The sequence below is a fragment of the Rhincodon typus genome, chromosome 11 (genome assembly GCF_021869965.1).
Source record: "Rhincodon typus isolate 14 chromosome 11, sRhiTyp1.1, whole genome shotgun sequence".
NCBI lineage: Eukaryota > Metazoa > Chordata > Chondrichthyes > Orectolobiformes > Rhincodontidae > Rhincodon > Rhincodon typus.
In genome coordinates this window covers 33,226,956-33,239,202 of record NC_063342.1, presented here as the reverse complement: position 1 = coordinate 33,239,202, position 12,247 = coordinate 33,226,956, and the positions used below count along the sequence as shown (strand labels likewise).

Here is a 12,247-nt window from a genome sequence, read left to right as displayed (position 1 = left end):
CAATATATATTAATGGCCTGGATGAGGGAACCAAATTTAACAGTTCTATGTTTTATTTGATTTGAGAGATTATTGTCACATGATACAGTGAAAAGTATTGTCTTGCATATTAATCAGACAAATCATACCTTAGTACATCAGTGTAATAGAACAGAATTAGAATTAGAATCCCTACAGTGTGGAAACAGGCCCTTCGGCCCAACAAGTCCACACCGAACCTCAGAGCATCCCACCCAGATCCATCCCCCCATGACCCATCACCTCCCTGAACACTACGGGCAATTTAGCATGGCCAATCCGCCTAACCTGCACATCTTTGGACTGTGGGAGGAAACCGGAGCACCCGGAGAAAACCCACGCAGACACGGGGAGAATGTGCAAACTCCACATAGACAGTCGCCCGAGGCTGGAATCGAACCCAGGTCCCTGGCGCTGTGAGGCAGCAGTGCTAACCACTGTGCCACCGTGTCGCCAAATATTGTTACAGCTGCAGAGAAAGATCAACTCTAATATATTTGGGGCCTGTTCATAAGTCTGATAACAGCAGGAAAGAAGCTGTTCTTAAATCTGTTTACTGTCGACACAAACCTGGGCAGAATTGTGGGTTGTTAGCACTGTTGCCAACTCCTTGCATCACTTTAGTGATGATTGAGAATAGATTGTAGCAGCAGTTGACCAGGATTGATTTGTTCTGGTTTTCTGAACAGCACATACTTGCTCAATTCTCCATATTGTTGGGTAAATACCAGTCTTTTAGCTGTGCTGGAATAACTTGCCTAGGACACAGTTATTTGTGGAGCACAAATCTTCAGTACTATTTCTGGTATGTTTGCGGTATCTAGTGACTTCAGCTGTTTCTTGATATCACATGGAATGAACCAAATTGGCTCTTGACCAGAATCTTTGATACCGGAATTTCAGGAGGAGGCCAAGATGGATCATCCACTCGATGCTTCTGGTGGAAATGTTTACAATTGTTTCAGCCTTGACTTTTGCACTGATCCACTGGGCTCCCTTGTCATTCAGAATGGGAGTATCTCTGGAGCTTCTTCCTCCTGCTAGTTGCTTAATTGTCTACCACAGTTCATGGCTGGATGTGGCAGGACTGCAGAGCTTTGATTTGATCAATGATTTAAGAGATTGCATTGCTCTATAATATCCTAGGAAATGCCAACCCATGAGGTTACAGTTAGTGGTTAACTACAATTATGCTGCTGCTGACTGTCGATGGATTTTTGAGTTGCTGGATCCGTTCAATATTGCATTTAGCATAGTGGTTGTACCAAACAAATGTGGAGGAAAGGAGAGAATCCTCAATGTGGAGACAGCACTTTGTGTGGTGGTCACTCCTACCAATACTGCCATGGACAGATGCATTTGTGACGGTAGATTGAGAGTATGTAGATTTTTCCATTTTCTTGGTTCCCTCACCACCTGCCACAGATCCTGCATAGCAGCTAAGTCGTTCAGGACTCAGCCAGCTCGGACAGTAGTGATACTGCCGAGTCACTCTTGGTGATGAACATTGGAGCCTCCCACCCATAGTACATTCTGTGCCCATTTCAGCCTCAAGTGGTGTTCAACATGGAGGAGCATTCATCAGCTGAGTGCAGGGGCGGTCGGTGGTAATCAACAGGAGGTTTCCTTCCTCATGTTTGACCCAATGCCATGAAACTTCATGTGGCCTAAAGTCAATGTTGAGCATTCCTGCAAAAAGCAGCACATGCTTCCTAACAACCTGCTCACAGATGCTTGGTTTGGGTTTTGTCAGGGCCACTCAGTTCATAACTTCATTACAGCATGGATTCAAACATGGACAAAAGACTTAAACTCCAGATGTGAGATGAGAATGACTGCCCTTGACATGAAGGCCATATTTAACTGAGTGTGACACCAGGAGCCCTATCAAAACTATAGTCAATAGGAATCGGGGAAAACTCTCTTCTGGTTTAAGTCATAATTAGCACAAAAAAAGATAGTTGTAGTTGTTGGAAGTCGGTCATCTCAGCTGCAAAACTGAACTGACATCATTGCAGAGGTTGCTCAGGGTGGTGTCCTAGGCCCAAGCATCATCACCTGCTTCATCAATGACCTTCTCTCCACCATAAATTCATAAATGGAGGTGTTCATTGATCATTGCACAATGTTCAGCACTATCCACAACTTCTCAGGTACTGAAGCAGTCCATTTCCAAATGCAGCAAGTACTGAACAATATCCAGGCTTGTACTGACAAGTGACAAGTAACATTTGCCAGGCAATGTCATCTCCAAAAAGAAAATTTAACTACTGCCCCTTGGCAAACAATGACATTACAATTGTTGAATTCCTTGTAACAGCATTCTGGGGGTTACGACAATCATAAAGTCATAAAGTGAAACAGAACGGAAACTCATCCACACCAACCAGATATCCTAAACTGATCTAGTCCCATTTTTCTGTATTTGGACTATATTCCTCTAAATCCTTCATATTCATGTATCCATTAGATGCCTTTTAAATGTTGTAATTGTACCCACATCCACCACCTCCTCTGGCAGATCATTCCGTACATGTACCACCCTCCGTGTGAAAAGGGTGCCCCTTAGGTCCCTTTTAAATCTTTCCTCTCCCACCTTAAACTTATGCCTTCTAGTTTTGGACACCCCTGCCCTGAGAAAAAGACCTTGTCTATTCACCCTATGATTTTAGGCCTGTCATGATTTTGTAAACCTCTAAGGTCACCCCCTTCAGCCTCCGAAGCTCTAGGGAAAATAGTCCCAGCCTATTCAGCCTCTCCCTATAGCTCAAACCCTCCAATCCCAGCAACATCCTTGTAAATCTTTTGTGAACCCTTTCAAGTTTAACAAATTCTTTCCTATAGCAGGGACCCCAGAACTGATCACAGTATTCTAAAAGTGGCCTAACCAATGTTCTTTACAGCTGCACCATGACCTCCCAACTCCTATACTCAATGTACTGACCAATGAAGGCAAGCCTGCCAAACACCTTCTTCATCACCCTGTCTACCTACAACTCCACTTTCAAGGAACTATGCACCTTTCCCCCAGGTCTCTTTGTTCAGCAACACTCCCCAGGGCCCTATCAAAAGTCCTGCCCTGCGTTGCCTTATGAAAATGCAACACCTCACATTTATCTAAACTAAACTCCATCAGCCATTCCTTGACCCATTGGTCCATCTGATCAAGGTCCCATTGTACTCTGAGATAATCTTCTTCACTGTCCGACACACTACTAATTTTGGTGTCATCTGCAAACTAACCATATCTCCTATATTCATATCCAAATAATTTATATAAATGATTAAAAACAGTGGACCCAGCACCGATCCTTGCGGCGCATGGCTGGTCACAGGCCTCCAGTCTGAAAAGCAACCCTCTGCTACCGCCCTCTGTCTCCTACCTTCAAGTCAATTTTATATCCAATTGGTAGCTCCCTCTGGATTCCATCTGATCTAACCTTGCTAGAATTAGTCCTCGCCTTTCCAAGTGCACATTAATCCCATCCCTCAGAATCTCCTCCAACAACTTACCCACCACTGACATAGCCTATAGTTCCCTGGCTTCTCATTACCACCTTTCTAAAATAATGGCACCACATTAGCCACCTCTAATCTTTCAGCACCTCACCCATGGCTGTCAATGATCCAAATATCTCAGCAAGGGACCCAGCAATCTCTTTCCTAACTTCCCACGAAGTTCTGGGATATATCTGATCAGATCCCCGTGCGTTATGTATCTTTATATATTTTAAAACCTCCAGCACCTCCTCTTCTGTAAGATGGACATTTTTGAAGACATCAATGTTTATTTCTCCAAGTTCCCTAGTTTTCATTTGTTTGATTAACTGTTTCCATCAGTTATCACTCTATCATCCTTCAAGTATTCACCCTGTATCATTCTTCCCACCTTTTAACACTTTCTAATCAACCTGTTCATAGATATTATTATCATGTATAATAACACTGGAGCAAGTAGAACTTGAACCCAGGCCTCCAGGCCCAGAGGTAGGGACACTAACACTGCACCACAAGAGCCTTTCCTCCCACTGTTCAAAATCTTTTATCTCATAGGGAAAATGATTGAGAACCAGAGAACACTGATTTAAAGGAAAAATGATAAAAGAACCAAAGGCAACAAGAAGAGAAAAGTTTTACACACGAAGTAGTTACAATTTGGAATCCATTGCCTAAAAGGATAATGAAGGCAGGCTCAATTGTAGCTTTAAAAGGAAATTGGAGAAGTACCTGAAGGGGACTGAAATGACAAGCTTATGGGGATAAGGCCAAGGAGTTGCACTAACTAAATTATTCTTCCACAGAGCTGGCAAAGGCTTCATGGGCTGAAATTTTACATTGTAACCAGTCTTAGGTCTTTTATTTTCTCCCTCAATAAAGATTCTCAAAATCTCTTTCATTCTCTGCTTTACTTACTTCCAAACTGTCTTCCACCTAAGCATTCACTACCTTTTAATGGGATTCTAAAATGCATTTGAAAATCTTACACTTTAAACATGTTATACAATTATAAATTGTTCTAGTGCTCCCCTGTAATTGGCAATAGACTCTTCAATTCTTTTATAGCTTCCTTTACTGACCTGTACATGTATTATGAGTTTTTTTTTATTTGTTCACAGGATGAGGGCGTCACTGGCTAGGCAGCATTTATTGCCCAGGGGACATTTAAGAATCAACCACATTACTGTGGGTTTGGAGTCACATGTAGACCAGAACAGGTAAGGATGGCAGTTTCCTTCCCTCAAGGGCATTAGTGAACCAGATGGGTTTTTCCAACAATCAATAATGGACTCACAGTCATCGTTAGATTCTTAATTCCAGATATTTATTGAATTCAAATTCCACCATTTACCATGGCAGGGTTCGAACCCAGGTCCCCAGAATGTTATCTGGGTCTCTAGATTAACAGTGCAGTGATAATACCACTGGCCATCGCCTCCCCAAGTCCTTGAGATAGTTTAACTAGATCAATAATTTTGTTTCATCTTTAATTTATGAAGACTAATGTAAGTAATTATTTTAAGGCTGTACTTGCAAACATCGGGGGCACGCACACTAAAAGTTTTACCTCCCATAAATATAATTAAACAAGGTGACAAATATCTAATAATGAAAATAAACTAATCAAAAAGAGTATATTGGTTAATAAAAATATTTTTTTTTACATCAGCTTAGTTTTGCACATAATTGTCCATGCAGAGTCAGGAAAAAATCACCAGTGAGCACACACAGTCAGCAATCATCATTAGAGCATTAGTTTCAGCAAATATATCCTTTTCAACACTTATTTTGAAGCATCTCCTATTTGCAGATCTCTCAACTTTTACTTCTTAAAGTAGTATTGAACAATACAGGCTATAAATTGTTTACTCATAGTTCTATGTTGGGAACAGCTCTTTGTGTTACTCCAGATGAAAAATGGCTAAGACAGAGAGAACACCAATTTAAATGAAAATTCGTAAAAGAACTAATGGCAACAAGAGGAAAGAAGTTTTGAACATCAAGTAGTTACAATTTGGAATCCACTGCCTAAAAGGATGGTGGAGGCAGAGTGAATTGTGGCTTCAAAAGGAAATTGGAGAAACGCCTGAAGGGGGTCTTTCTACATGGTTCCTGAAAATTATTATTTGTTTTTGAAAAAACCAAGCCACAAAATGGTTGACAGAATTTGATTCTCCTTACTCAGCTCACATTTATGGGGAGGCAATGGCTTAGCGGTATTATTGCTGGACTATTAATCCAGAGACCCAAGTAATGTTCTTGGGACCTGGGTTCAAATCCCACCACAGCAAATTGTGGAATTTGAATTCAATAAATATCTGGAATTAAGAGTCTAATGATAATCGTGAATCCATTGCCAATCGTTGGGAAAAACCCATCTGGTTCACTGATGTCCTTTAGGGAAGGAAACTGCAATCCTTAGCTGGTCTGGTCTACATGCGATTCCAGACTCCTCAGCAATGTGTTTGACTCTTAACTGCCCTCTCAGCAATTAGGGATGGGCAATAAATGCTGACCTAGTCAGAGATGCCCTCATTCTGTGAATGAATAAACAAAAAAAATTTAAGCCAGCAAGGACATTGCTTGTAACCTATAAAATAGAATTGCTGATCTGGAAAGAATCTTCCTCTATGCAATATTTATTTTTAAAATAAAAGGCTGCTTAAAGGATAGATGGTAAAAAATATGCAAAGTTCAGGTAAATAGATTTGGACTATTAAATTTAATGATTCAGCTTTGGTTCTATGTGAAAGTTGCATCAAACGAGTTAGGAAATAATGTCTGTTAATAAAAAATGAAAATCTTACTTTATAACCAGTCTAAGATTTCATACTTTTGTATTTTGCTAGGAATGGCCAATTGCTGGTGGCACATGGAATTTGGGTGCACAATCGTACCCTGAAATCATCATAACTGGGTAAGGACACCATAAACAGAGTGTGAATCAATAGCTTGTTATTGCGATTATTTTATTTTACTGGGACAAATGCACAGAAGTTGAACAAAACATCTTTCAGAATAAACATTAAACTATGTTTACAATTTCAAGTGAATGCGATTCCTATTTTGAGTTTTCATTTGGAGATTATTTGGTGTATTTCTGAATTTGGTCATGTTGTAAAACTTCACAGTAAAATTTTTCCTAATTATTTTATATTTGTATTACGGAAGGCTTATTGTTATTTGTGAGCCAATATTTTATGAAATGTTTTAAAGTAACCCCTAAAGTAATATATGTTGAAAACATCGGATGATGCCATGCTAGTGATGCCTGTAGAAGCTAACAATTATATGATCGTGAATTGGATTTTGCAAAAGTTGAGCATGCACAGTTACAATGTTTAAAAGACACTTACATAAATACATGAATAGGAAAGGTTTGGAGGAATATGGACTAGGAGCAGGCAGGTGGGACTAGTTTAGTTTGAGATTATGTTCGGCATAGACTGGTTGGACCGAAGGGTCTGTTTCCACGCTGTATGACTCTATGATTCTATATTGTGTGTGTTGGCCTGGATTTGAAAATTTGCTGTATGTGTAGTGGGCCAATAACTATATGTTAATGATACCACTGTTGCAAGAGTTTCACATTCACTTGAATGCCATGGTCTTTTACATCATGTGATTTGTCTCCAATATCTTGCTGGATATAAAAACAATGGCCTTGAGTTTCCTCATTGACTTTAGCACTTGGACCATAGTTGTTACGCCATTATTAAGCTAAAGAGTTCAAGGAAATTTTCAGTCTTGACTTACTTTTTCATTTAAGCTAAGTGCATTTTCAAAGCCACCTAGTCATTTGCATAACTGCACATTTGATGTTGACAGAATTTTCCTATGTTCTTATCACTTCAGCAATTGAAAGAGCCAATTGCTGCAGACAGGTGCAAGTGAAAATTTGGATGGTTAAAGAGGACACTAACTTAACTGGCTGATTACAAGCTTCCTTTGCATTTTAACCCCTTCTATCACATTTCCTTGTTACTGAAACCCGCACTTAATTTTACTTCATCCTTTTATCCTGGAATTGGACTTTGGAACCAAACCAGTATAACCCTAATGCATCCAGGACACTCGGTTACATCTGCATGCACATCTTTATGACAAATATAAGCAAATGTACCACAATGTGAGATATGTTCAGATTGAGAAAGGGTTCCTGGCCATTGTCTTGCTTATGAACATTTTCACCTAACTGGGACAAAGTGCTAGTTGAGCCTGACCATAAGCCACTTCAAAGCATTTTCCTCAAACGACTAGTATCTGCACCAAAGCATCTTTAAAGAACATTTTTTCAGAGATAGTAGGAACTGAAGATGCTGGAGAATATGAGATACCAAGGTGTAGAGCTGGATGAACACAGCAGGCGAAGCAGCATCAGAGGAGCAGGAAGGCTGACGTTTCAGGCCTAGACCGTTCTTCAGAATTCTGAAGAAGGGTCTAGGCCGGAAATGTCAGCCTTCCTGTTCCTCTGATGCTGCTTGGCCTGCTATGTTCATCCAGCTCTACACCTTAGTAACCCTTTAAAAAACATTTCTCTGCTTACGTACTAGACAGGATATACAAGCAAGGGAAGCAAATGTATATCGCAGACTTGCTATCAAGAGCAACACTTCAATGAATAAAGTAGAGAATGCTATGATGCAGTGTGAAATATTCCAGATACAATGTAAATTATAAGTTCCCATCACATATTCTAGAATTGCACTCCTTGAATATAGAAGGTTACAGGGGATGTAATTTAGGAGCTCAAAATGATTAATTGTTTTATTAGGCCAGTTAAGTAAACTAATTCCTCTGGCAGAGGATTCTAGAACAATGAGCGTACCTGCAGGGTGCTGCATATGTGGAATGAACTGTCAGAGGAAGTGGTGGAGGCGGGTACAATTTTGGCATTTTAAAGACATTTGGGCAGGTATATGAATAGGAAAGGTTTAGAAGGATATGGGCCAAAAGCAGGCAAATGGGACTGGTTTAATTTTGGAAACCTGGTCGGCATGGACATGTTGGACTGAAAGGTCAGTTTCATGCTGTATTACTCTATGGTTCTATAACTTCTTCATACAAAGGGCAGTGGAAAACTGGAAAACCTTTGCCCAATAATCTGTTATATCTAAGTTGATCGAAAATGTCAAAACTGAGATTGATAGATAGACCTTAGTGGCCAACCTAAACGAGTATGCCATGACCATTACAGACTTCATTAGTAAGTGTGTAGAAGACTGCGCACCGAAGGAGTTAATCCAATTGTTCCCCAACCAGAAACCACAGATGAACTGGGAGATCCACTCTCCACTGAAGTCCAGGTCGCTTTCAAGTCAGGTAATCCTGACCAATACAGGAAATCCAGGTACAACCTTCACCAAAGAAGTTAAGGGGCAATACCAAACTAAGATTGAGACCCAGGCTAACCACACAGACATCTGTTGTTCATGGCTTTCGCAGCATAACAAGGTACAAAGCAAAGTCGAACAGAATTGCGAGCAACATCCAATTAGCTCAATGCATTCTATGCTCGCTTTGAACAGAAGGTCAATGAAGCAATATCACCCGTCCCAACAGCCTCAGTCCCAACTGCACATGTAATGACAGTCACCCCCGCAGATGTTAGATCGGCCGTCTTGAGAGAGAACCCACGGTAAGTGATTGGCCCACATGGAGTTCCGGCCATGCACTCAGGTCCTGTGCAGATCAGCTGGTGAGAGTATTCGCTGACATCTTTCACCTCTCCTTACTTCGATCTGAAGTTGACACCTGCTTCAAGAAGACCACCATCATCCCAGTGCCAAACTAAAATCATACAGCGTGCCTCAATGACTACTGCCCAGTGGCTCTAACCTCCATAATTATGAAGTGCTTCCAGAGGTTTGTCATGGCTCACATCAAATCCAGCCTACCCAATTGCCTTGATCCTTTGCAATTCACCTACCAGCACAACAGATCCACAGCAGATGCCATCTCCCCAGATGCTACACTCATCCTGGAATATCTGGGTAACAAGGATACCTATGTCAGGCTCCTCCTTATTGACTACAGCTCTGCCTTAAGCATCATAATTCCAAACAACTCATCTCCATACTCTGAGACCTAGGTCTCAGCTCCCCACCCTGTAACTCTTAGACTTCCTGACCCATAGACTGCAATCAGTAAGAATAGGCAACAATACCTCCTCCACAATAATCCTCAACTCCAGTTCTCTGCAAGGCTGCAAACTCAGCCCTCTATGGTACTCCTTATACACTCACAACTGCATAGCCAAATTCCACCCCAACTCCATTTACAAGTTTGCTGACAACATCACTGTTGTAGTGAGAATACAGGAAAGAGATTGAGTGCTGAGAGGCATGGTGTAAAATCAACAATCTCTCCAGCAAAACGAAGGAGCTGGTCATTGACTTCAAGAAGCAGAGTGGAAGACACGCCCAATCTGCCTCAATGGTGCTGAGGTGAAGATGGTTGACAGTGTCAGGTCCCTGGGAGTGATGATCACCAACAATCTATCCTAGCCCAACCATGTCAACACAACAATCAAGAAAGCACAATGTTGTTTCTACTTACCCAGGAGGCTAAGGAAATTCAGCATATCCACAAAGACTCTTACTAATTTTTATAGATGCACCACAGAAAGCATCCTATCTGGATGCATCAGTGTGGTATGGCAATTGCTCTTCACAAGACTGCAAAAAACTATAGAGAATCATGAGCACAGCCCAGACCATTGCGCAAACCAGCCTTCCATCCATTGACTCCATCTATATTTCCCACTGCCTCAGGAAAGCAACCAACATAAGCAAAGACCCCTCCCACCCCAGTTATACTCTCGCCAACCTTCTGGCATCGGGTAGAAGACATAAAAGTTTGCATTCACGTACGAACTGATTCAAGAACAGCTTCTTCCCCGCTATTATCAGACTTTTGAATGGACCTCTCAAATGTTAATGTTGATCTCTCTCTCTCGCTCTCTCTGCACCTTCTCTGTAGCTGTAATACTATTCTGCACTCTGTTTCACTACCTAATGTATTTTGTATGGTACATACTGTCTGTAGAGTACACAAAACAATGCTTTTCACTGTATCTCGGTACATGTGACAACAATAAATCAAATCCAAACCAGTTATTGATGATTGTGGAACCAAAACAGGTACACAGAATTAAGATATAGAACAATTCTGTATAAATGCCAAACTATATGTTCTAATCCTAGTGTTGTGTATAAGTAGTCACTTTGTACAGAAAATATCCTGATCAGTTACAGATTAAAGTTTTACTTCAAAGTTTGCATCATTTAGACTTTAATAATTGTATTGTTAAATAAGTATTTATTACTTTTACATGAAGTGTTACCAGTCATTTAAAACAGTATATGCCTTCTTATTTTTAATAGATTATATTTGCACATTCTCTGGGAGTATTTTTCAGTTACTCATCTATTTAAACAAAATATTAACCTGGTGCAGTTATGCTTTTAATAGCATATCTTTTTTGACAGCTATCAACAGCTTTTCATCACTTAAATAAATCTTTGAGAAGAATTAGATCAAGTTGGAAATTGCTTTTACATATTATGGTTTGTTTATAGGATTCTTCAGATGGATTTGTTTTTTGTGCCAATTTGTCCATTTATAGAGTTACAATGTACAAAATATTTCTGTAACAATAAAGCTGTGTTTTATAAATTACAATCACAATTTTTTAGCTACTAACTAAATTACTTATCTCATTTGCAATTATCTAATCTATTTGCATTACATCCTGGTGTCAATTAGTTTTCATTTGCAACAAAACTTCTGTTTTTCATAGGCACGCAGATGGCTCATTGAAATTTTGGGATGCTTCTGCCAGTAAGTATCAAACCTTGAACATTTTCAGGAAACTTTCAAATTCTTAAAGGTCTGTTCATAAATGTATTTAATATGAAATATAATTACCATTTTATTTTTGTTTTGCATGTTTTATATGGGCCAATAGAGCAATGACAGTACAGGTTTGTCCAAGATCTGATTCACTGCAATCTGTAACTCAAAATTACATCAGCTTTGTGATGTAATGTTATATTCTGCTTAGAATTGTGTAAAAAAAAATACTGGTTTATACATAATAAAAACTGAAAGAACTGCAGATGCTGTAAATCAGGAACAGAAACAGAAGTTGCTAGAAAAGTTCAGCAGGTCTGGCAGCATCTGTGAAGAAAAAAGTCAGAGTTAACGTTTCGGGTCAGTTCTGAGGAAGGGTCACCAGACCCAAAACATTAACTCTGACTTTTTCTTCACAGATGCTGCCAAACCTGCTGAGCTTTTCCAGCAACTTCTGTTTTTGTTCCTGATTTATACATACTTGTGAGATACAGCAAAAATGATTTTGTTTCAACATGGCACTTTTTTGGAGAAAAGTGATTACTTTTACTGCTAATTAGGATGCTGTATCTGGTGCAAAATGGAATACATTTTCCCTGTTGGTCAGAGGGTTGTCAAACCTGTTTAGGGAGTGAATTTGATTGGTGGGTAATTTCCTTACGTCGATTCGATGATCGACATGGTCGCTTTTCTGAAGACGGGTAGCCGAGACCCAGCAACCAGCCCAATCCTGATCAATGACCTGTTAAGAGATAGTAGGAACTGCAGACGCTGGAGAATCTGAGATAACAAGGTGTAGAGCTGGATGAACACAGCAGGCCAAGCAGCATCATAGGAGCAGGAAGGCTGATGTTTCGGGCCTAGACCCTTCGTCAGA

General features: G+C 40.2%; 1 protein-coding gene across 2 annotated transcripts in view; it reads left to right on the top strand.

The window, feature by feature from the left end:
* LOC109930469 (syntaxin binding protein 5L) overlaps nt 1-12,247 on the top strand; it is a 438,683-nt gene that overhangs the window by 259,214 nt on the left and 167,222 nt on the right. For both annotated transcript variants that reach the window (XM_048602948.1, XM_048602947.1), the window contains exons 13-14: nt 6,366-6,433; nt 11,318-11,358. In XM_048602948.1, coding sequence (XP_048458905.1) covers nt 6,366-6,433; nt 11,318-11,358 — 109 coding nt within the window. The remainder of the gene's footprint in view (nt 1-6,365; nt 6,434-11,317; nt 11,359-12,247) is intronic.